The sequence below is a fragment of the Pleurodeles waltl genome, chromosome 3_1, assembly GCF_031143425.1.
Source record: "Pleurodeles waltl isolate 20211129_DDA chromosome 3_1, aPleWal1.hap1.20221129, whole genome shotgun sequence".
NCBI classification, from domain to species: domain Eukaryota; kingdom Metazoa; phylum Chordata; class Amphibia; order Caudata; family Salamandridae; genus Pleurodeles; species Pleurodeles waltl.
This window is the reverse complement of record NC_090440.1, coordinates 1,938,705,985-1,938,732,790: the sequence shown is the minus strand read 5'-3', so window position 1 is coordinate 1,938,732,790 and position 26,806 is coordinate 1,938,705,985. Positions and strand designations below refer to the sequence as shown.

The window sequence follows — 26,806 nt, the reverse complement described above, 5'->3', positions numbered from 1 at the left end:
AAATTCACCCCCAAATACTGAACACTTATTTCAAACTCTGGGGAACACCTCAGATAGACTTGTTTGCGACAAGGGAGAACGCAAAATGCCAAAACTTCGCATCCAGATACCCACACAAACAATCCCAAGGCAATGCCCTATGGATGAACTGGTCAGGGATATTTGCTTACGCTTTTCCTCCTCTCCCTCTCCTTCCTTACCTGGTAAACAAACTCAGTCAAAGCAAACTCAAACTCATATTGATAGCACCAACTTGGGCAAGGCAACCCTGGTACACAACGCTGCTAGACCTATCAGTGGTACCCTGCATCAAATTGCCCAACAGGCCAGATCTGTTGACACAGCACAACCAAAAGATCAGACACCCAGATCCAGCATCGCTGAATCTAGCAATCTGGCTCCTGAAATCCTAGAATTCGGGCACTTACAACTTACCCAAGAATGTATGGAAGTCATAAAACAAGCAAGAAGGCCATCCACCAGGCACTGCTATGCAAGTAAATGGAAGAGGTTTGTTTGCTACTGCCATATTAATCAAATACAACCATTACACACAACTCCAGAACATGTAGTGGGTTACTTGCTTCACTTACAAAAATCTAACCTAGCTTTCTCTTCCATTAAGATTCACCTTGCAGCAATATCTGCATACCTGCAGACTACCTATTCAACTTCCCTATATAAAATACCAGTCATTAAAGCATTCATGGAGGGCCTTAGGAGAATTATACCACCAAGAACACTACCTGTTCCTTCATGGAACCTAAATGTTGTCCTAACTAGACTTATGGGTCCACCTTTTGAACCCATGCACTCCTGCGACATACAGTTCCTAACCTGGAAGGTAGCATTTCTCATCGCCATTACTTCCCTGAGAAGAGTAAGCGAGATTCAGGCGTTTACTATACAGGAACCTTTTATACAACTACACAAAAATAAAGTCGTCCTAAGGACCAATCCTAAATTTTTGCCAAAGGTTATTTCACCGTTCCATCTAAATCAAACAGTGGAACTTCCGGTGTTCTTTCCACAGCCTGATACCGTAGCTGAAAGGGCACTACATACATTAGATGTCAAAAGAGCATTAATGTATTACATTGACAGAACAAAGAACATCAGAAAGACTAAACAACTCTTTATTGCATTTCAAAAACCTCATGCAGGAAACCCAATTTCAAAACAAGGTATAGCCAGATGGATAGTTAAATGCATCCAAATCTGCTACCTTAAAGCTAAACGACAGCTGCCCATTACACCAAGGGCACACTCAACCAGAAAGAAAGGTGCTACCATGGCCTTTCTAGGAAACATCCCAATGCAAGAAATATGTAAGGCAGCCACATGGTCTACGCCTCACACATTCACCAAGCACTACTGTGTAGACGTGTTATCCGCACAACAAGCCACAGTAGGTCAAGCTGTATTAAGGACATTATTTCAGACTACTTCCACTCCTACAGGCTGATCCACCGCTTTTGGGGAAATAACTGCTTACTAGTCTATTGCAGAACATGCGTATCTACAGCGACAGATGCCATCGAACTGAAAATGTCACTTACCCAGTGTACATCTGTTCGTGGCATCAGTCGCAGTAGATTCGCATGTGCCCACCCGCCTCCCCGGGAGCCTGTAGCAGTTTGGAAGTTACCTTCAATTATTTATATATGTATCATCTCAACCTTAAATAGGTGCATACTTAGTCACTCCATTGCATGGGCACTATTACTACAATTCAACTCCTACCTCACCCTCTGCGGGGAAAAACAATCGAAGATGGAGTCGACGCCCATGCGCAATGGAGACAAAAGGAGGAGTCACTCGGTCCCGTGACTCGAAAGACTTCTTCGAAGAAAAACAACTTGTAACACTCCGGCCCAACACCAGATGGCGAGCTATTGCAGAACATGCGAATCTACTGCGACTGATGCCACGAACAGATGTACACTGGGTAAGTGACATTTTCATTATATAGCACTTACTGCCCCTTACGAGACAGCAGAGCACTTTTTGTCGAGTAGCACGCTACTCCAGTACCCCCCAAAGGATTCATGGTGGATTAGTATAGGGAAATAGGAGTACAGTATTAGTAGGAGTTTAATTTGAGTGGAGGATATGTGAGTTTGTTAGCTGGATTGAATGAATTAATGGAAGGATAGAAGAGGGAAGAGACCAGAAGTGTTAATTGTGAGTTTATAGTAAAGGATGAGGCTTGGGATGAGTAAAGGGGAGATGGAGGAGGGAACAGTCTGTAGAAATGGGTTAGGGAGATCATAGTAGTAGAAGGGATTTTGAATGAGTCAAAGGTGAGAGAAATGAGGGAGAATTTAGTAGGGCTGTTTGGGAGATCATAGTAGTAGACTGAGGTTTGAAGTGAGCCAGGGGTGGAGGTGTAGGGAAGAGCTTAGGTAGGGTTATTTTGGAGATTTTGCGTGAGTCAGAGAGTGGAGATGGAGGATAGATTGATAGAGGTATACGGTGATGGGGAGACAGAGTAAAACTTACGATAGAGTAAAAAAATGTTTCCCTCTTGTACACTAGGACTAAAATAATAACTATATACATATAAATACATAGTAAGGGAATATATGTGTGAGGAATATAATAGTGGATATAATATTTTGAGATTTAAAGTTGCATTTTATAAACACTTTCAAGATTTGCAATATTTGAATTTATTTTGTGTACTTTTCTAACATTTTCTTTCATCTGTATTTCTATAGTGAAATGCTTGCAGATAAATAGTTAAGATACCATTTGCTCATTGTGATAGATAAAATGAAAACAGATTAATACATACCTTTAGGTTTATATAGGAACAATGCAATGACCTATGAACATGTTAAGAATATATAATATACACATATATGTATAAACACACACTTCATACTTACCCACATACACATGCACACATACCAGTGAATACAAACACAAGAACTATCTTAAGATTCGTAGTAGGGAGAAAACACTACCAATTCAAAGTGTTAGGCTTTGGAATAAAATCAGCACCAACAGTCTTCATAAAGCGCCTATCGGTGGTAGCTGCACACCTCTGAAGAATTATATCCCTATTTGGACGATTGGTTAGTAAGAGTGCAGTCTTACCAAAAATGCAAGCAGGTAATTTTAAGGGTGATTAAAGTGCTACATTCTCTGGGTTTTTCATTTAACATAGAAAAATCATTTCCAGAACAGGGGAAGTTGTTCTTGTGAGCAAGATTGAATTCTATTCAAGGGAAAACATTAGCAAGCGAGAAAGCGTCTCTTTCGAAGAAAACGCTGTTATTAGATGGGACAAGCTCTGACTGCGAGGACTGTGGGGAAGTTGTTAGGAAAGATGGCATCATGCATTCTTGTAATCCCATATGGGAGATTACATATCAGACCAGTCCAGGAATGGCTTCAGAATCAATGGTCTCAAGCAATGGGGAGTTGGGAGGATGTAGTGGTCATGCAGAAGGTTCAGGAGGAAAAGGCATTGTTCAACAGGGAAAACATTATCCAAGGAAGACTATTTCTGTAACCACCTCCTTTAATAATTATAACCACGGACGCATCACTTATGGGATGTGAAGCTCACATGGGCTCGCTAAAAATAGGAGGAACCTGGAATAATCGTGATGCAGTTTAACACATAAATTGGCTGTAATTAAAGACTATTTTTTTCTTGCATTGAAAGCGTTTCAGAAATACTTTCTTAGAAAGATGATCTTAATTCAAACAGACAACACGATTAGCAAACAGGGTTTTACATTAACAAACAGAGAGGGACTCAGTCCCGTCCCTCTCAAAACTATCTCAATAGCGCAGGAATCAGGCAATTTAAAGAACATATTCAAGCTGTTCATCTACCAGGGAAGGGGAATTACGAGACAGATAAACTAAGTAGACAGACCTCATGCTCACATGAATGTGAGCCAAACCAGAGAGTGGTGCAAGATGGGGAACACCAACAATAGACCTCTTTGCAATGCCCTGGAATACAAAATGCCGAAACTTTGCATCCAGCCAACCACACCCACAATCACAGGGAAATGCCCCTTCGATAAACTGGTCAGGGACCTTTCCGTATACCTTTCCACCAGGCCCAATATTACACAGAGTGATCAACAAATGCAAAAGGAGCCACATGACTCTAATAGCACCTCAGTGGGCAAGACGAACATGGCACTCGGACATAGTACAAACGGGTCAAGGAAATGTTCACCACTACATAGAAGACGGGATCTGCTGTCATTTGAAAACTGAAAAGGGCTTCATCTAGAGCCAGAATATTTCAAATTAACGGCATGGCACCTGAAGACTTAGATTTCGGGGCTCATGAGGTTGCCAGAAGGTACGATGTCAGTACAAACTGAGGCTAGAAAACCAATAACAAGTAAATGATATGGGGCAAAATGGAAAAGATTTTCAATTTGGTGTGCGAGACATAAATTAAGCAAAAGGATCATAAGAGAAAAAACTGTTTTAAAATACTTAACTCATCTTTTACAAGAGGGGCTTACTTCTGCTTCTTTGATAGTTAATCTGGCAGCTATAATGGCTTATACAAGAGGTAAAATGGGAAGACGTTTTTTTCACAGCACCAGTGGTGAAACTATTTCTATAAGAAGCAAAAATAATAGCACCTCCAAAGAGAGGGTATCAGCGTCTACTTGAGACCTAAATTGAGTTCTTACACAACTCATGACAAATCCATTTGAACCATTACACAAAGCAAGTTTGCTAACGTTAACATTAAAAACTGCTGTTTAGTAGCTATTACATCCTTACACAGGGTCAGTGAGTTGCAGGCATTCACTATTCAGAAACCTTATTTTCAAATTCACAAAGACAAGATTGTCATGAGAACAGATGCACATTTTATACCAAAGGTGGTTTCACAGTTTTCATATTAACCAATCTTTTCAAGATCCCAGTTTCCTTCAAAATCCAAAAGACAAAGCAGAAAAAACTCTACACACATTAGATGCTAAACGTTGCATCATGTATTACATTGAAAGGACAAAACCCTTTAGAAAAACCCATCAATTGCTTGTAGTCTTTGCAAAAGAAAATATATATATCTGAGAAGACCAGTGACAAAGAACATTATTGCAAGATGGATTGCACAGTTGATTCAATTATGCCACTCCAATGCAGAGGGGAGCATAATCTAGCGCACCGGAGAGCACCCAGCACGGAAGAAAAAGGAGTTACTATTGCCTTTGTCAGACTCCCTTTTACAAGAAATATGTATGGCAGCAACTTGGGCGTCAGTGCACACCTTTACAAAACATTATTCCATTGATATACAAATGAACAAGGAAGCTCATGTGGGACAAAGGGTGTAAAAACATTTGTTTATGAATCAATACCCATTTTCATCCCAACCACCACAGTAGTGCAAATTGCTTTAAAGTCAATGCAGAGCATGTGAATCCAGAAACGATTCATGCTGCAAAATGTAAAGTTTCTTACTTGACGTTTTTCTGGAATCACAAGCGACACACCCACCTCCAACAAGACAATGGAGAAGTGAACACAAAAAAAAGAATCTGAAGATGGCGAATTGGGGTGGAGACATCCAAATGGAGGTTCCGTTGAGGCAAACAAAAGTAGAAAAAGATGGGCAAAAAAATTTGGGAAAACAGTAGAAAATCCTGATCCAACCACTAGATGGCAGAATAACGCACAGCCTATGAAACCAGAAAATATTCAAGCTGCAAAACTCCACCTATAGGTAAGAAACAATAAGTTTGTGTCAACAGGTAGGACCTTTTCCATACGCTTCCTAAAGGACAGAGAAATGTTTTGCCTCTGTGGAATAGATGGCGGAAGAAAACAGATGCAGCCTAAAGGAGGAATCTCAGAGCAAGGAGCGGGTCAGACCTCTACCAGGGCTCTTTCATCTGTCTCTGGTGAGCGTCCAGACAGAAAAGAGGGGGAAAACAATTTAGGTCCTGATGATAGTCATCAAGTACATCAGTGGCTAGGAGAGGTACAGCCTCTACCTGTTGACTTGCTATCAAGGCATGGGGTGTCGACGTCGAGAACAACTCCATCGGAGTCTGACGCCACCACAACACTCTCGGGCAAGGTCCAGATCACCATCCAATAGGAGATCAACATCGAGATCCATAACGAAGTCGAGGCGTCAATGTCTAACACAGTCGACGTCCAGGAGCTTCACAACCTCCTCAAGACAACAAGAGGCAAGAAGAAAGTGGAGGCTCATCTATACTTCTCCAGATTCAAAGTATTCGAGAACTTACTCCCGTTCGAGAGCTCCACCTGGCTCTCCGTTGCCACTCTTCTCAGCCGATTCCTCCATAACCTCTGCTGCCTCCTCCAGCGCCAGTAGTTCCACTGAGATCCATAACTCATTCTAGATCATGCCATCATTCCAGACACCACAGTTCAAGACGCTAATCTCCATCACATCATCACCACCATTCCAGGAGATCTTGTTCAAGGCACACTCATGACACTTCCTCCTCCTCTGCTGGACGTTACTCACCAACGCTGTCAGACTCCCCAACACCACATATAACACCTGTGAATGACATCACCACCTTTCAGGGAGTCTTGGTGAGGGGAGCTGCAAAGCTTAATATAGCAATGTCAACTTCAACAGACTCGACTTAAGTAATATTTGATACGCTACAACATAGGTCAGCATCAAGGCCTTTGTTACCATTAGTGCCAGGCCTATTAGAACCTGCTATGGACCCATTTTTAACACCAACTTCTCTCAAGCCAGCACCATCCAGCTTCAGAACAACTACTACTCTCCTGGGCAGGATCCTTCTTTTCTACGGACCCACCACCGGACTCTGTCATTGCAGTGGCAGCCAAAAAACATCATGACACTACTCCCACTTCCACAGTTCCTTCTGATAAAGAAAGTCAGAGGATTGACTCAGTGGGTCTCAACTTTTGTGGCACAGCGGGAACCACAATGAAAGTGGCGAGCGCTATAGCCCTTCTAGGCAGATATTACAGGGCTTTATGGGACTCAATGCAACAATTTATTGACCATCTCCCACAAGACTAATGAGAAGATTTCCAAGAAATCCTCAATGAGAGGTTACTTTTCTCCAACCAAATTATTAGTGCCACGGCTGACTCTTCACTTCTTGCAGCACATGATTACTGCCACAGAATCGCTCTTTAAAGGCATTCTTGGCTTCACCTTACCTCACTCAAACCAGAAGCTCATCAGAGGATTTTAAATCTCCCGTTCTCTGGTACCACTCTATTCAGAAGCCACACCGATGATGAGATGGCAAGGATGAAGACAGAAATCGAGACATTAAAAGCCTTTGACTTGGAAAGATCTTTCTGTCCCTATCAACAACAGTACTATACTGAGATCTTTCAAATCCCTCAGTGGGGATGCCAACAAAGCAGCAACAACGCCCTTACCACCAGTACCAAGGAAAACCAGGTATAGATCCACAGACTGCCATCCAGTTTTTCACTCCTGCTTTTAAAGTCTGAAGTCAACATCATCTTAAAGAAACAAGCAGTGGAACCTGTTCCTCACCACAAGCAATGGACAGGCATCTATTCCAGGTACTTTCTGGTGAAAAAGAAAGACCAGAATGAATGCAGAACCATTCTCAACCTCAAATTCGGCCAACATGTGGATTCAACAAGAAAAGTTCCAGATGCTGTGTTATACCAAATATATATCCCCAGTTACACCAGGAGGGGGGTTGGCTCTGTTCCATCGCCTTTCAAGACGCATACTTAAATATTTCAATTGCCAGAAAGCTTCACATGGTCTTGAGGTTTGTAGTGATAAAAGACCACGACCAGTACAAAGTTCTTCCATTTGGTCTGAAGTCAGCAAAGTGCATGGCAGTGGTGGCTGCCCATCTGAGGAAGCACAAAGTATACAGCTACCCCTACGTAGACGACTGGCTGATCAAGGCATCAATCTCTCAAGAAGCTCAGCTTCACTACAACTGGACTTGCAGCCTCCTCCAAAGATTAGGCCTCCAGGTCAACCTCTGCAAGTCAGATTATGCCCCAGTTCAAATTCTACACTATCTGGGAGCTTCCTTCAATAAAATTCAGGAAAAAGTGTATCCTTCGGAGGAGAGACATTTATCGATCCTTCAGAAATGTCACTCTCTCGTGACAGCTAGCCTTCCAACAGTGAGATCAATATCCGCTCTCCTCGGCTCAATGGCATCCTGCATCTTCCTCGCACCGAATGCTTGTCTCCGAATGCAACCCTTACTATTACACTACCGGAGAGTTAAGGGAGATAAGAAACCTGTATTAGGTGGGGAACAGCCCATACTAGCTCCCTCTTAATAAAACTAGTCAACACAAAAAGGTATGGGGTTCACCAATAATCTGGAGCTGTGTTCACAAGAGATTATCCTAGGCCCTGAAGAATGCCCCCAGACCTTCCATGGCTCATAGTAGAGGGCAGAAACATGTCGGCCAATTCTTAGATAGGCGACCCAGTGAGTCCTCATTCTCACCGAGGTGTCCCGCCTTTGTTTATATTACACCAGCAGACACCACTAATAAAAGTGTAGATCGCACACAGGTAGCTGCCTAGGTGTTTTTATATTCCCCTAGCTTAGCTGGATCCCATTATCTCCAGATAAAATATATTTACGCACTCCCTCCCGTTCTTTTAACGGTGAGGTTGAGTCCGCCCAGGTGGCACTGTCCTTCCTGGGTGGGGCTAGGTGGTCAAATGATGAAGCATGACAATATATTGTGTGTGAGACCACCTAGTCCGTAAAGGAAATACCCGCTTCCCTTACTCACCCTACACAGCACCCACACCACGTTTTTTCACACCCAGCGATGTCCAGGAGCCCACGGATAATCTCCAAATGCAACCCCCCCCTTACGAGAATGACCAGATGCTACTGTCTCGCCATGCAAAGCTCTCCTTGAAATGATAGGGCTCCCCAAAGAACCTACTTCTAGAGATGCCTTTTCATCAGGAGTTTCCTCCTCAAACAGTAGTAACGGATGCCTCACTACTAAGCTGGGGGGCTCACATGGATCATCTCCAGATCCAGGGCAAATGGCCAGAGAGAGTTTGACATACTAAATCAACCTCCTGGAGTTATGAGCAGTCTTTCTAGAGCTAAAAGCGACTCACCCGTCCTTCAGATCTAACTCTAACTATTCTTTCTAATGGATGTTAAATTCCACACATACTTCATGAAGCTTTCCGAGATTTCATTTTGAAAACCTTAGCCATTCCTGTAAAGATTTTCAGTAACTACAGCTTACTTGAATTTGTCCTCCAAAGTATTTTTCTTGGGAAATTAAGCTGTGAAGTATAATTTTCTTGCTCTTCTATTTGTTACATTTCCTGCTTCACACTAGAACGTGAAACTGGGTTTGATCTGCCATTTGAGTACAGGGCTACTACCTGTTCTGAAGCGTTCACGTCACCAGAAGACTCAGTGACCTTTAGGCTCGATTGGTTGAGGAGCCTTATGCTGTCTTCTACAAGAACAAGGTCTATATCAAATGATCCCTTCTTGATTTCCAAATTTAGTAGTGGGGTTTCATACAAATCATGAAATTTTCCTAACCATCTCAGCCTTGACCTCATGCTTCTTCAGTTGAAAAGTCATTGAACAAGCTAGCTGCCTCAGAGCGCCAATGTGTCATTTAGAAAGGACAAAACTCTTACACTTCCTGAGCATCGGTTTGTCACATGGAATTTTTCTTCCATGCAAGAAATTCACTGATGTCAATATTATTTTGTTGATGGTCTTAAAACTCCAAATCTTACAACATCAGAAGTGTTTAGCCCCTTACTAAAACAGTGTGCTCTTTCTGCCAGAGCAATGCATCATTTGTTAACCAGTTTTGGAAGGCCACCATTGCTGACAAGCTCTCTAACATTGTCTGTACGTGAGAGCTCCTTTGTGTTGTGTTAGCAGCTTTTATATATGTGTTGCTGTGCATTTCTAAAGATTGCTCCTTTTGGCTTTCTATCTAATCTTAAGACTTATGGCTAATGAGTCATAAAAGCTGTCCATACAATCATTTATCGTTTTTTTAGGTCTCACATGAGTGATATCTTTCAACCTATAAAGTTTCCTAGGAGGATGAACACGTGTTTAGTCTTTAGTCTGAGATTCCAAAGCTACTTCTACCATTTAATATTGATGTAAATATCCATTTGTTTTCTCTGGTGGTCTTTTTAAAAGTGCCTGCTCCTCCTGAAGAGTTCGTGGTGCTAAGTAATTTGGTTTCACTAAATTTGATTTTGATGTGAGGATATTGAAGTCTAATACAGTGAATAGCTATTGAAAGGTGACGGCTTGCAGGATATGTGACCTTCTGGAGGGGTATTTAAAGCAGTTACAGTTATAAGAAAGCACTTTCTTACTCACGGTTTCTAACTCCCCTTTTTTCACAACTTCTTACTTGTACTTTTCAGCTCTGTTTATTTGGCACTTTTCCTTTGCTGTCTTTCTACTCAGACCACTCTTGCTTCTCAGTGTTTTTTTGCTGAGAGATAACTCGCTTTCTTACAAGACTGGTGTCTTGGGAAACAATGTGCCCCATGTTTGATTCTTGCTTAAGGATGGATGCTACGAAGACTCAGTTGGCGCAATGCTTGCATTCTTACGGCTAGCCCATCAGCACCTTTTAACATTGATAGGAGGAAATGTTGACCTCCCCCACCAGAAGAGCAGTCTTTTGATGGTTATTCTTCAACACATCTTAATCTAGTAGCACCCCATGCACCCACCCTAATAGAAACTTAGCAAATTAATAAAGGTATTGGAAGACCATTTTCATCTTTTGCTTTCCACTCTGACCTCTCAATTTTTCGATCTAGACCTTTTTCAACAGATCCTCTAAAATGAGATCAGATTTGCCAGCAGTCTTATTAAATATTAATTTACTCTCAACTCACCAGGGGGAATTATTTGCCTTATTAATGTCCTACCACTTGCACTTTATATTTATCACTGAAACACGGCTGAATAAAGTGTCGGCCCTAGATCTTGAGGTTTGAATTGCGGATTGGATTATATTATCCACTTTGACTGAAAAGGCATCAAAGAGGGAGAAGTCACTGTGGTTATTAATTACCATTTTACCCGTACTGCCTCCTTAGCCTCTAATGAAGGAGGAATTGAAGTTTTTCAGCTCTCTTGCTCCACCTTGCAGATGCAAAAACGTTTATTAATTTGCCATCTTCCCATTATAGGCTGTAGATTTCTTATTTTTTTATTGTTTTTTGCAAACCTATTCGCTAGGCAGTACTCTTTTCTGACCACCTTCACAGTTTTTGGCAGGGCAGAAGTCCAATAAAAAAAGTGAGGGGTAATTTGCTTAAGCAAAGTGCAAGGACGGCACATGACATCACAGGAAGTGTCACCAACTTATCAGATTGATTTGGTTAAAGTCAATGGGTTATTTATCCATTCCTTGTTGCAGTGGTCACCTTCTTAGGCGGTTACCCAAGAATCATCAAGACAAATCTTGCAATCTCACTAGTGACTGAAAAGTTTAAGGAGTTGCAAGAAGGGTGTGACTGTGGCTCATAAATTCAGTATATTTTCGAGGAAGTTGGCTAGTATTTGCTCAATTTTAGGGGTATTATTTAGGAGGTAGTTAGGCTGTTCCAAATAACACTGACCCACATAGTAACATCTGTATAAGTAAAACTCTTTAGTACCTAAAAACTAAAGAATCCTAGTAAGTTTTGAGTTTCAAATTGATAACTCTGGGCTGGAGAAAATTGACTTCTCTTGGCTCTTGTGTAAGGGGCTGCTGTCAGCAGCACAGTTCAGCCCTGCCTAGCCCCAGCAGCAGCACAGGGGAGCAAAGGACGCTTCCCCCGAACAGGCACACGCCTTCTGTGTACCTGTTTAGTGAAAGAGAGGCTTGCACCTATAACACTTGTTATATTTATTCTTTAAAGGAGGTACTCTTGCTGTGGTTTTCGTGTGTGTTGGGACCTTGTGATACTCCTCTTGCTGCACACCACTGTTGCATACCTAATCTTTGCGGCTGGAAAGCTTGCACTGCTTGATGTCATGCAATCTCTGTATTGTGCATTCATGGAGCTTGATATTAACCTTTTCTTGACACAGTAGCAAAACAAGAGTTAGCTTAATTCTATACTTCAAACATTCAAAACAGTGTGTGCACATATGCAGTATATTTACACTCTTCTTTCACATCTTTCTCCTCTATAACTCTTTCAGTCCTCTTTTAGCACCTTGTCCACCTTTGCCTGAACTAAAAAGGCAGTAGCATTACTAATGCATTCAACATGCCCCTAAAATATTGAGGAATGCTTGTTTTAAGCCTATTCTTTTTTTATTATGTGCATAAAGCGTATAGGACCCAGGAGAAGATTGATAAGTACTATCTAGATTTACAGGCTGCATGCCCTGTGTGTATTCTAGAATTGACCTGAACCGGTGGGTTATTGAAGTAAGACAGACAGTGACGTTATTAAATGATGTAACTGAACTGAGCATATTGACTATACCCAAAACCTATTTGCTGAGAATATACAAGCAACCCCAGGAGGACTTAAATTCATGGGTCTGACAATGGTACTGTGAAATCCTGGTACCAAGGGGCGTCTGTATTTCATAGTGCAAGAGCGGTGTGGTAAAACTAGAAAGCATGGAAAAGTATTCTAGGTGCTTTAAGGAACCTAGTGGGGCTCCAAGGGGACCTACCCTTTTCATGTTCCCTAGGTGACAAATTACCTTCTTCACTTCATGTAGTTAACCGGTGCTAACTACTATGTTCTTCCTGTTGATTGTAAAGTATGAAACTTGTAGCGCTTCTCAAAGCCGGACGCTGTCATACCAGAGACTACAGATTGATGCGTAAACTCAGCATAGTAATTGCCACCTGTTTCTTGTTAAAGTTAGGTTGCTTTGATGTTTAGCTCACGAGTAGACTTTATGCAAATAAATTACATCTGTATAACTCTGAGACATCAGTTGGGTGACTGCTGAAAAGATATGACATTCTAGAACATTTTAACACTTAATATGTGACCTTACTTTTTATCAAAGAGGTATGTAGCTGCTTTGCTAGATTTCAACACTGTTGCAGGTACATGCTGAAATGTAATGAAATATCCATGCAAGGTGGTACGAAACTCAATAGCATATGTTTTTTTTTTTTTTTTAAGTAGTGCCTGTCATGGGGCTAACTTAATAGGAATCCCTTATGATCTCTAACCAGTCTCCTTCCTTCCGTCAAGTGTGCCAGTACTGGTGCCAAGTCTTCTCAACATAGTGAATATTTCTCTGTGTTCTGAATGTTGTTGGAAAACTGGAGTTTTCACTACACTCTTCAAAAAGGAAACTGCCTGCACCATGGCAGAGGCTTACAAGCCCGTCAGATTGACTGCAGAATAGCAAATTAACAGTGTAGTGTAGTTGAACAACTATCTTGGTGTTGAAAAATACTGTTTGGATCCTTGGCAGTTTGACTTTCACCAAGGTTGAGGAACCCAAACTGCCTTGGCAATAGCCCAACTGCCCTTATCCTTCTAGATCTTTTGCCAGCACATGACACTGCACCATGCTATACTTATAACCTGCCTGAAGGACAGTTGGTGCTTGGTTTGCTTTCATTTCTAGAGAACCACACTCCTTCGATTTAGGACTACTATGCTTTACTTCTTCTACCGTCCTATGTGTAGGATCCTCTTTCTACTGCGCTGCTAAATGCCTGTGTTCTCTGTTTGGCCAAGCTTGTTAGATCGTACACATGTCTAGTGGTTCCCTATGAAGGAGATACACAGCTGTTTGCCCAGATCATCAAACTCTGAAATCCTCAGCCAGTCTGGCCAATTGCCTTTGTGGAATGCCGACCTGGATGTCACAAAACATCCTTGGATTAGGTGCACACAAAACAGAAATCCTGTTGCTGGGAATTACACAGCCTGCTAGCAAAAGTGCTTGTGGCTTTTGACACACGGAATGTTCCTTCTTCAGCAGATAAAGTAAATTACATTGAGTTATATTGGATAAGGATATCTCCCTGAAGATGCAGGTAAACAATTTCTTCTGCCTGCTTCTTTGTGCCTATTTCTGGCAGATACGCCCAATCATAGATTCCTTCTCTTTAAACTCCCCTATAGCCTCCTCTCCCCCCCTCCATGCTCAACTTCAAACCAGTGGTGCAGTTCTGACCCCATTCCACCACGTGAGTCATTCACCCTGAATTTCCTGGTCCTTCGTAGACCCCACAGCCAGGTAGAAAACTTCCAGGATACTTTTCCTGACAACTGCAGATTCCCCTGGAGCACCTTCAGCCCCCCTGGGCTAGCTGGAGTTGAATTTCTGCTGTTGGTACCTTTCCCAGCACCAGCTGACCTGTGAGACCTTCACCTAGACCCCTGCTGCGCCTTGACTCCTTTACCGAAGTCCAGACTGATTCCAGCTGACCTGGCACTGCTTCCGAACCAGTTGTCAGTCTCTGCTCCAGAGCAGAGGTCAACTAAGAGCGCAAGCATTGTCTCACTATGAGAATTTTGAGGCACAGCCAGTAGTTTTGGAGGACTCTTCTGCAGTGCCTATGCCTTGGCCCCAATGTTCTCAGTGTCTTGGGGCTGTTTGGCTAAGACGCCAAACAGGACCTGCAAAATGTTACTCATGACAAGGATGATGAATAGGGGGTAGACTAGACTAGACTAGACAGTACTTTGTCTCCTCACTATGCTGATGTTGTAATTTATTTAGACATCCAGAATGCTAGTGCTTTTGGCAGCTCACCAGAGATGGGATTTGATTCCTTGTAGGCATCCCCACAGAGAAAAGCTCCTCTTCCTCCTTTGCAATAGTAGTACATAGGGCAGAAAAGGTGCTGCAACTGTAGTTGCCAACTTTGGGTAATCTGCTTACAGAAATTTTGCAACCTGACCCTTCAACTTCAGAGCCTTTGCTACTTTTCAGTGATGTATTAAGGCTGTCGAACTGCAGCATGGGTGAAGTCTTACTTGGCACTACAAATAAGTTGGCCATTCTTTAGACACACAGGCCTGCTTCCTGAAGACCCAGACTTCTTGACTCTCAACCCAGCACTGGAAAGTCTCGTAGTGCAGGCTTCTGCCAGCAGAAATCCAATTGCATTCCCTACTGCATGATAGAGAATCGAAGTGTATTGGTGCACTTAGCAAAAAAGGTGTTCTCCGTTGCTAGATTGGCATTGCAATCTCTGAATGCTGTACGCCTGTTGGGATATCACACCATCTGGTATACAGTGTGCAAGGTCTTGTTCACCCTCCCTGAGGAGTCACAATACCGCTACATAAACAGACCACAATCAGGCCATAGCCGTAAAAGGTATGTTTGATTGTGTAAGCTGAGCGATAGGCACAAATGTGGAGAATCCTCATCACAGGTTTCTCTAGACAGATGCAGGCATCTATTATGGATCTGTCTTCTGATGACTCAAGGCTCTTTGGAGATGAGGCAAATTCAGCTTTGGAGCGGTTTAAAGCTAACTGCTTTGACCGACTCCTTGAATTTCTTTCCCTGGCCTGTCAGTTCCGTTAATGATACCATACATTCAGGAGTTTAAATTTGGGTTGTGCGTGCCAGCTACTTTGAAGTGCTCTCTTTTCCACTGTCCTTTGTCAAAGGACCAGTCTCCCACAGCAGGAGTGGCACCAATCTAATTGACCTGCAACCCAGGCCAAGGGAGTAACCGGGGATCACACTGGGCTGTCAGCTTCCACTGAAATATGTTACATAAATGTTCAAAGGCATAAGCTTTTCTCTATAAATATTCCCTGGTCTACAATGCCAGCCTTATCTGTCCTACAATCTCCCTGACAATGAGCCTAGGCCCCACTGAACAGTAACTCTTCCTGGAATCAATAAACATTTGATTTGCACAGAGGATGCTCTGCTGCCCTCTCCTCCCATCTGTGTGTTTCCACCCCAGTCCTCGGGAATGTCAGCATTTCACATCTCCTCTTTGGGGGTGTGTCACCCTTCTCTCCACAAGCCTCTTCATTCCTTGGGTTTCCAAAATGGACCCCCCAGGCCTCCATGTTATATACCGTACACAGGCACACACTTACATCCCAGCATGCCCATGCAGGTATCACACGGTGTCCGGTTTTACACACAAAGCTAAGCACGCTAAAAATGAGTTGGTACATAGTCATGGAACTTTAGATGTTTGGATCAGTTGGCCCCACTCCAGTGACCCGGTAAATGACCTGTCCACGTTCACACTACCGATTCTCCAGAATTGCATCTTTCATTAGTTCACATGCTTGAATCTTTCCTATCGTTATGGTGGGAGTCCCGCAGTAAGTCATATAAACAGTGTTAAAGTATTAGCATTAAAACCCCATAGAAAATAATAGAAATTGGTAGCCATTTCACATTGTTTTACAACATCCAAACTTCAACCAGGGTAGAGACCCTGAAGTACTCATCCTGTGCAGAGCCACCAAACCTCAGATTTCTTAAGGTATTAGGAAGGCTCCAGTGAGTGCTGCTCAGTCACATAGTTTCACCAGATCAACTTTCGATCTGACTGCTATCAGAAACATCTGAGGTACAGTTTGGGATTGTGATTTCCTATTTTCAGCATGTCTGAGAGTTGCAAAAAAAAGGCTTTTTAGGCCGTGTAAGCACTGTGGGAAATCAAGGCTGTTCTCAGAAGACTCCCCACAAAGAATGCTTATATTGTCTGTATCCTCAGCACACGGATAGGGAGTACAAGTACTGCTGCACTTTCTCAGCTAACACCCTTAAGGTTTGTGAGGCTAGGCTCATCCCCTGGCTCTAGAAAATTAAGGCACACTCAGAATCAAAGTCTGAGTGAGGAGAGCGGGCATTCCTCCTCAAAGAAGAGGGTTCCTCCTCATCTGACAGACTCTTGGGAGCTACATCTCATAGTAGGGAGACCAGTGTTGAGAGTTCGAGAAGTAAAAAGCCGGCTGGACCTTCTCCCTCTCATGGAAGATGTCTTGTCGCCTTCATCTGCCCCTCCTACTCAATTCAAGGAGCCATTGATTAAGAAAACCTGCCTGTCGACGACCGCAGCATCGTCTCGGGTATCCCCATCCTACACCTATGACGATGGCAACTTCAACTACGTTGATGGCCACAACGATCCCCTCATTGTCGACTAAGCCACTGACAGCAGCTTAGTCTACGTCACTGAAATCGTCACAGCATGGATTTCAGCAGCAGCTACATCAACGCTGTTGGTGTCCTCCGATGTTGTTCTGTCGACGAGCATTCCATCTGGGGTTACGTCGTCAATGCCCCTGTAGACAGATGTGAACTAAACATTGGATATTTCTAGCAAAGATATAACATAATCTCTGCCACAGGACATTTCTAAAGTCTCACCTCTGCTACCAAGTATGCCTGCGGGAAAACCAGGTATCAGGTGACGAAATTTGGGCCAGCGTATGGCCCCTCTCAGATCAACGTCATGTCAAGATACGGAGGATCAAGTTTCTGACCAGAATCAGCCTACATATTTGGAGGGCGACGTCTCTTTCTCAGACAGGGGCCATCAGTCAGCTCAGGAGTACAACACATTTCAAGAACATTACACATACAAGGAACCGGAAGAACAACATCATGTGACGTTCTGTTGCAATCCCTCTTTCATTGGTCACCGATTTGTGCATGATAGTCAATGATAATTGCAAGAGATTCCCAGATACCTATGTCCGACTCAACAACGTGCCAGAGGTTGCCTCTACTTCAAGGAGCCCTCCCAGGCCACAAAGAGAATGCCCTGTATTGCCACATTTTTCCATAAGAGACACCTTAGCTGACAGTGACTGTGATCAGCCTGAGGAAGGACAAATCCAGTTTGATTAAGGGGACCATCCTGAATGGGATGATTGTGGCCCCCAATGTCAGCCTCACCTACTCCTCAGGCGGATCCACCAATAGCCGATATTGGTGGCTTCCATGACATCATTCAAAGAGCATCCAAATGCATCAATCTTCCTCTTCCAGTAAAACAGAGTTTTAATCTAGGACTTTAAAGTGGAGTTCCAGTGCACAACAAGATCTATCTCTATTGTAGATTTTATCTGACAAGTGGGATTAAAACTGATAAAGACACCGGCTTGAAAAGAAAAAATACAAGGCTCTGGATAATTCCCAACTTGCCTTTTTGGTCAACCTCAACCAGACTGCATATTAATATGGGTGGTCCAACGACGTGCGAAAAATCCATCCTTGCCGTGCACAGCCCCTCCTGATAAGGAGAGTTGCAGACTAGACAACATTGTCAAGAGATTCTCGGCCATGGTGGCAACTTCTATTAGAGCCTACAATGCTCTGACCATCCTCTGGCGATACGACCGATGTGGTCTGACATGCCAGCGTTCATATAGTATCTCCTGGATGACAAAAAAGAAGCTTGTGAAATTTTCATGGAGTGGGAGAAGGCTTCTTCAGAAATAATTCCTGTAGCCATGAACATTTCATCTAGTGCCTTTCGGCAGATGGCAGGGGCGGTATTACCTCTAGCTGAAAGTGACATTTTAACCCATACCCTTCAATTGTGAGAACTTGTTTGGAAACATGAGGACAATGCCTTACAGTCCATTAAATCGGACATTGAGACTGCGTGTTCATTCGCTATTTTGCAGCAGAGGCGATTTCTGCCTTTTTGTTGCAAAGGAATAGGTCAGTTTGCTTCCAGAACGCTGTTGCAAAACACCAAATATCAACCCTACCCCGCAGCAGGGTTTTTGAGCCCCATAGTCGGTGCAACAATCCTACAGGCCAAAAGCAGCGTCCTTCTCTAGGCAGCCAGTGCATCAACGTCCTTCAGCTGGAGGAGAGCCTCAAAGAGGCAATGATTGAACGTAGGCACCTGTTGCCTCATTCCCACTTCAGTTCAACAATCCCCTTTCCAAATTCTAAAATCAGTGGAAGCTCATTCTTCTGACAGATGGCTGTTCTACATAACGCAGCATGGTCATACAGTGGAAATTGTTCAGTAGCCACCTAATCCTCTGTGCAGATCATTGCATTGCCATCTTTCCATATTAAAGGAGAAAATGTGATTGCTTCTATCCATTAACACGATAGAGGCCGTCCCGCCAAGTCAAGTCAACACAACACAGGATTTTATTCCAACTTTTTCCTCATCAGAAAGAAGTCAAGAAAGTGGAGGCAAGTGATGAGTCTGAGGCTCTTAAACAAATCCATCAGGAAACAGCCTTTCTGGATGTTATCCCTGCAGGGGATTCTGCTACTGGTAGAGACAGGACTACATGATCTGCCAGGACGCATGTTCCCATAACCTTATATGCTTGGAGCACAGAAAGTTTCTAAGGTTCAAGGTGGCAGGGTGCCATTACCAATTCAGTGTGCTCCCCTTTGTGTTGAGATTAGCTCCCAGAGTCTTTACCAAATGCATGGCACCAGAGGCAGCTTTTCTCAGACCTTCAAGACACCAGGTGTTCCCTTACCTGGACGACTGGTTTAGTAACAAAACAGTCAACCCAGGCCTGTCTGTGACTTTTCAAATCTCTGGACCTCAAACTGAACACGAAAAAAATCCTCTCTAATTCCATTCAGATCAGCAGTGTTTCTAGGAGCAATCCTGGGCACGAAAGTGTCAAAAGCGTTTCCCACAGAGGACGTTTTTCTCTGCTTAAAATCAATCAGATAATCCCTATCCACAAGAGAGTTTGCTTCCGTAAGTAGGTACAAGTCCATGTTGAGGATGATGCTATCTTGCATCCCATTGATTCCAAACTGTTGTCTTAGCATGGGGCCTCCACAGGAGCAGTTCAGTGGATCCAGTGCCATGGCTCCTTTGAAGACATGATTTCACTCACACCAAAGATAAAGTCTGAAATTTCTTGGTGGACGATCACAGAGAATATCTCTCAGGCTCTTTCGTTCCATTCTGGTACCCTGGGAGGTGATGACAATGGACGCCTCCCTAGAAGGACAGGGAGCTCATTTACAGGTCTTGAAGTTTCACTGAAAATGATCCAGTCAGGAAGTGTTGTCACACATAAACCTCCTAGAGCAGAAGGCGGTTTTCCTAGCTCTTCATGCTTTTCTTCCCAGGCTCCTCAACTTGTCAATTTTGGTAAGAACAGACAATACCACAACCATGTTTTTTCTCACCAAGCAGGGAGGGACTCAACAAAGGTTCTTTCAGCACATGTGCAACAGATACGGGAATGATTACTGGACAACATCTCCCTGAAAATAGAACATGTCCCAGGTGTACAGAGCGAATGGGCAGATACCCTAAGCAGAACAAACAAGCAGTGCGTCAAGTGGAAGCTCACCCACTGACAATTAAGAAAGGTATTTAAGCGTTGGGGTTCTGCAAACCTGGATTTTTTCGACATTCGTCACAATGAGAAGTGCAGCTTGTAACCAGCAGGTACCTTCAACCTGGGCCTTAGGGAAACAGATTCCACTTTGCATGGACCAGGATGTTCATGTGTGCATCCCCACTCATTCCCACGGTCATACACAAGCTGAAGGAGGAACCTTAACGTCGCACGCTCATAGCTCCAGCATGGCCAAGGCAGTATTGGTTCGCCAAGCTTCTTTTCCTACCAGAGTACCCACAAATACCTTTTCAGCCAGCAGAGTATTTCCTGTCAATGAAAGAGGGTCAGGTTGTACATCCACAAATCTGTTCTCTCAATTTGTCAGCTTGTCTCCTCATGACACTGAGTCCAGGACTTTAAGTCTTTCTGAGGCGTGCAAATCAATTCACCAAAATGCTCGTGCTGCATCCACAAACAAATGTTAGTCTGCAAAGTGGAAAAGATTATGCTCATAGTGTACTTCTCAGTTGTGCCATCCTGTATTTTCTACACCAGAGCAGATTCTCCCTTATCTGCTGCAACTAGCATAGATTTGGGTATGTGCAGATGCCGGAGACTTAAATGTAATGAATTTATGGCAGAGAGGAGCTAAAATTGTGTGGGTGTGGTGTGGCAATGCTGAGAGCAAGGGGTGTCTGGTTAGTAAGTTAATCTTCAAAGTTAATGCTTTAAAAGTAACAAATATTTGATACATAATTGTTTTTGTATTATGCAGTTTTGTTATTGTCCACTTTCAATTGGTAGCTTCTAAGAAAAAGTCATTGTAATGTTTGCCTATCGAGCAACTGGCTCCTCTGAGGAAATTTGGAGCACTGATTCTTTGTAAGGAGCCTCCTATATAAGGTACATTTAGCTAACTTGTTTATCAACGAAAAGCACTAGAAATGTGAATAAGGTGTTGATACAATAACATCTGCTTTATATCTGAATATTTTTGAGTGGCCTGAAAACTGCTGCAAATCGTCAAAAGTACTTACGTGTTTTGCTGTGTTACCTGTTGTAGAAGTTTGGAAAGTGAATGTAAATTGTCAAACGTGCAAACACATGACTTGAGCATGGCAAAATGAGTCTAAAATAAAAAAAAGTAGTTGTGAAGGGTGCAGAGGGATCTGATTTAAAAAAAAGCCTTCACTTAAAAGTACTCCTTAAAAGGTCGTATGAAAATAATGTAAATAACTAGAGTATTACACCAAGATTTTCTTTCACATTTTTAAGTTTGTCCTCTTACGCTGTGCATGGAACAAGAGACCAGGCTTCAGCAGCCAAAATAAAATCATGTTCGAATGCATGAACAATTCAACATTAGAAGTAGACCCTTACAAGTGAAAGGCCCACTGCAAATGCATAAACAATTCAACATTAGAAGTACACCCTTACAAGTGAAAGGCCCACTGTGCCGAAATGTGCTTGTCCTTGTTTCCCATACCTCTCTACTGCTCTTCTGTTATTACAGGGGTCAGAAGAAAACCATCTATTGAATTGCCTGCAAAGACTTATTTGTGAATCATGATTTTGTATAATATACCCGACATAAAGAAATTGGAGCTATGGAATTTTTAGATCAGTTCTTTTTTTGATGACCATTTCAAAATCTCAGAGACACCGTGATGTTTTACTAGAGATGGTAATTTACTAAGAAGCTGCATGGCCCGGCATGAATTAAACTTGTAAGGACTGTAATGGTTCTTGAGAAATTAGATTTCAGTTGAAAGACAAGTGATAAACAAGGGCTTATTTAATCCTTTCGCTTCTAGTTTTTTACTAGAGTTTTGGCATTTTTTAAAGAGGTAGCCCACTTTTCCTGTGTTTTGTGGTTTCAACCTACTTCCAGTTTGTGATGCAACCCAGCAAAACATTTCTGAAAACTAGACACCCTGGGAAGTGAAACCCATGGGCAATCCAGGAAAGCTTTATATTTCAGAAAAGTGCAGGGCTCGAAAAATCTGCAGGTCGAGTAACTTAAATAATCTACTCGACCTAACTGTAATGTACTTGACCCATAAATGGGTCTCAAATTGTGTGATCCTAGGCAAATAGTTTACAGAGTTGCCTTTTTCTTCATTCTCACATATGATTGCACCTTCAAATAATTGAGCTCAGCATTTCTGCAGTACAAAAAAAACTCGTTTGATTACGTAGACTAAAGTTTGCTGCATGGACCAGAAGAATCTAGCCCACATACCCATGACGTCTAGCCTAGACAACCTAGCACTTCTTTTAGTTTACGAACAACGTTGCCGTCAGAGCAGGAGTGTTTCTCAGTTTGTTTAAACACTCCATTTTAATAAATATATTACTAAACCATGATTTGGTAAGATATTGTCATCTACACACAGTAACTTTCCAAGAAATGTCTAAAAACCTCTCCACTAACTTGCAGCGTTACTGCTAAAACTATATAGTGTATTAATGTTTGAAAATTGGGTTTCTGAAAACATATCCTTTGCACATCAACACAAAGTATTCCGATTTGTTTTCATCCTATTAACATTTTTTTTAATCACATAGAAATATAAAAAAGGGCTTTCACAACTACTGAAATATATTTTGAAATGTTTGTACTGTTGACTTAGTCATTTAAATGTTGTGTGTTAGGGAAAACCTGACACCCTATATCCTTTTATTTTACGTTCTAAGCAGCAGGTCACACAGTTCACCTTACAAAGTCCTGGAACTCTGCAGTCAGAAGGAAAATTAAGTGTACGAAAAACTGACTTTTGACCTCTGTCTGTGAACACAGAGCAAATGTGACACAAGAACAAGATTTAAAGTCATATTTTATTGCCCCTCCACTTTTCAACTGAACAGAACACCTATTCAGTGTCAACACGCCGTAAGGGTCGAGAAGTATTAAAAATAGCTCGACCTGATCAAATAACTCGCCAATGCGAGTGGTCGAGTGGATTTTTCGAGGCCTTGAAGTAGACATAATTCCATCACCAAAGGGTCATGTGTAGATCCCTCAAGGTTTTCCCCCAAAAAAGCTAACTGTGGAAATAAAGAAATAACAAAAACAAGTAGAAAAAAACAGACATTTGTGAAAAATGTTTCATGTGTAACTTCTTTTCACAATGGCCGATTCACAAAAGTAAGGTACCCATTACATTTACTTCTTCTTGTTTGGTTGTGGGGATACATAGGGTGTGTAGGTTCTCCAGGAACCAGAGGTACCCAGAGCCAACAACTGAGCTACAACGTACAATGGTTTTTCATTGTGTACTGAGTATAAACCATTTCATGTGGTGAAATATGTAGAGTGAAAAATAGGTATCCAGGTAACCTGTGTATTTCTGAATTGGGCACAAGATTTGGAGTTTAGAAGCAGTTGTTATTTGTAGATCTCTGAATCTGTGGGTACCCATATAAGCATATGATTTAGAGGGTATTTTTCAAAATGTCATCTTTCATAGACAGTGGCTTAAATGTAGAAGGCACAAATACAGCGAAAACCAGTTGATGATGATGATAACCATCCTACTATTCTGTGCTCCCACATGTCTTCTTATAGAAATGGTGCCCCTCTTGTGCAGGTAGGCCTAGTGCCAGCAACAGGAAAAACTGATCCTTCTTTATTTAAAACAAAAAGTGGCTAGCTGTGAATTTTGGGCCTTAGCTCAGCCTACACCTAGGGAACCTAAAAAAAATTATTTTTTTTTTTTTTTTTTTTTTAAATCTAGACACTTATGGGAATCCAGGATGGGCTGACTTGCGTGGCTCTCACCAGATTGTTTTACCCAGAATTCCTTACAATCCTCAATTTTTGACTCCAAAAAACACACATTTTCCTCACATTTCAGTTTTGGAACGTGCAGGGAGGGACAGAATTGTGCTTGGAAGAAGGGGATGGAGCATAAGGAAAGCACCCCCCTTTCAGAAAATAGTCTCTGGTTTCTAATGGGTTGATCACTATGGTGATCCCCAAGCAGGGATCCACTAGGAAGTGACAATGTTGAAAAGGGGAGGTTCTCCCCTTTCCAGTGACACCTTCCTCATCCAAATTGGTGGTCATGACTGAGAGGTCCCCGAGCACTGATGCAGTGAACATGAAATGTGCCCATCAACTCATTTTACTTTCAATGCAGTGATGTCAGTGTGACACACCTGCCGATCATCGTTACAATGTAAAAAAAAAAAAACAAAAAAACAATGCCTCGGCCTGCTGGGGAAGCTACTCCCAGCTACCGAGGCTGAAATCTGAAAACAAAAAGTGACACCATCTGGTATTCACACCAGAGGGATTTCTTGCCTCGGGTGTGTGGACCGGTACGGAGGACGACTTGGAATCGTCCTCCGCACTGAAGGGGTTAAACCTTCCAGTGTGTATCGAAAAATAAGCTTAGAACATCATCCATCATAGGTTGCTCTTTCCAGCCTTCCTATCCCCTTCTAGCTTCCCATTCTAACTTCCTGGCTTCCTTTACTCTCCTTAAAAAAAATAAATAAAAAAAAAAAAAATTCCAACAGATTGGTGGTCTGTACATACCTACAAGGCTGCAGCATTAGATAATCTAAAGCAGTTTGTATGTTGCTGTGAAGTTGTGTTTTAGGCCTAGACAAGTAGACAAATCTTCAAGTTCTCCCTATTATTTAATGTGCAAACTTTCTGTAACATTTTGTTTCTCTTTTGCCTTCAGTGGCTCCGAAGTGTTGTGGCGCTCCAGTGCAGTATCCTCAAACACTTGTCTAAGCAGATGCCATTTCACTGGCACTCCGATATGACTGACATGCCTGACATCAAGCCTGAAATCACACCTGACTGTGCCATCCACAACCTGCACCAGGCAGCTCACAAGAAGGTCAACATTCCCTGCTCCTCTTATGTCTCTGGGCTCCCTGGGCAGAATTTCACGCAGCAGATCGTGACCGAAGACGAACATTGTTTTTTGGACAAACAGAGGCGATCTTCGTGTGGGACCTCCAATGGACCCACATCATCGGAGGTGAAAGTGAATGGACCTCATTCATACAGGGTTTCCCCTGAACCCATTGCTCCACTGACTGACCCCCAGAGGCTCTCTGGTCCAAGTACTGCTGTATCTGTTCTTTCCCACCGGCAGACGTGGTCTAGGCCCACCACGCCACCGGTAGCAAGTGGACTCCCCAATCACATCCAGGCAACTGTGATAAAAACAGAGGGGGTGTGTGGTTCTTCATGTGGACAAAGGCATTCTGTACCTGTAACGAACCAGTCCTCTCCTACCACCCCAAGCTTTTGTGCCAGTCTTGAGAGCACCAGCACTTTGCAAAGGAAGAATGCCCAGACACAGTTAGGACCGCCTTTGTGCATACTCGATTCAAGGTCTCATGGATCCCCCTTGTCGGGAACGAGGGCACTAACTCCTCCCCAAGCCTCAGTCGAAGGTCACCTGCACACTGCAGCTACAGCACAGCGACTTTGTATACCAGCACCACCAACAGGTGAGCTTCGAAATTATACAGGCTTTCCATGGAGCCCATGAGGTTTAGATACAGAACATAATGTGTGCAATGAGACTATGTTCTAAATGATTCTGTACTGCATTCTCTGACCAGAACCTTTCTAAGTAAGGTATATTATGTTAACATTTGTGGAGTGCTACATGCTACCGATTAATTTTATGTTGTTTAACACTAATAGGTGAGGTGAAGTCATTAGAAGGCATAGGTGCTAATTAATTATGATGATCCTAAGGCAGTTTTCCTGACAGTTTTTGGAATTTGAAGTTTTCAGTGGGTCAGAGACTAGCATTCAGTGTAGAGTCGTCGCTAAAAAAAGCTCTGCATCTTTCAGGTGCACACCAAAATCGGAATTGCACTTTTCTGTTAAAGTTTTAAAAGGTATTTAATTAAACTGTACATAACCTAGAGGAAGATTTACCAAGAATTATCTATGTAGCTTTAGACATTTAGTGATTGCACTGCAGACTGTCATTATTAAATTAAAATATTTTGCTTGTCCAAAACTGACAAGCCTTATGAAACAACCAAGTCTGACTATTTGTAATTAACACACAAAAAGTCTCTTTAAAACAGATGCAGCCTCTGATGGAGGAAAATATGTATTTTGTGTTTTAAGTGGTATTTTCCTTTTTAATACACAAGCACTTTCTTCCTCTGAGGATTCTCTCTAGTGCAGCAGTTCTTAACCTTTTGACTTCGGTGAACCCGTACTGAATCATTACTGGAAACCGTGGGCACCAGTTTAACCTGTTTCTACCGTTTGAACTTCAAAATAATACACAAATACAAAAACAAGTATGACTAAACAAGTACATCAATTATTGAATATTTTATTTACTTCACAGAGAAACAAGAAAATTAGAATTTTTATTTTTGTGAGAATGTTGGAGCTCTTATGACTTTTTTTTTTTTTTTTTAAATTAGCATCTAGCATACCAGTTTTTTTGTTCCTAGTGTATGCTTTTTGCCAGTACTTCACTTGTCCCCATCCATCTTTCCCACTATATTTGCTGTACTTGTGCTGCTCCACAAATCTAGCAAATGATA

General features: G+C 42.4%; 1 protein-coding gene across 1 annotated transcript in view; it reads left to right on the top strand.

Annotated features, from left to right (window-relative positions):
- Positions 1 to 26,806, top strand: part of PHF12 (PHD finger protein 12) — a 370,276-nt gene that overhangs the window by 173,936 nt on the left and 169,534 nt on the right. The window contains exon 9 of the mRNA XM_069226214.1: positions 24,955 to 25,738. Coding sequence (XP_069082315.1) covers positions 24,955 to 25,738 — 784 coding nt within the window. The remainder of the gene's footprint in view (positions 1 to 24,954; positions 25,739 to 26,806) is intronic.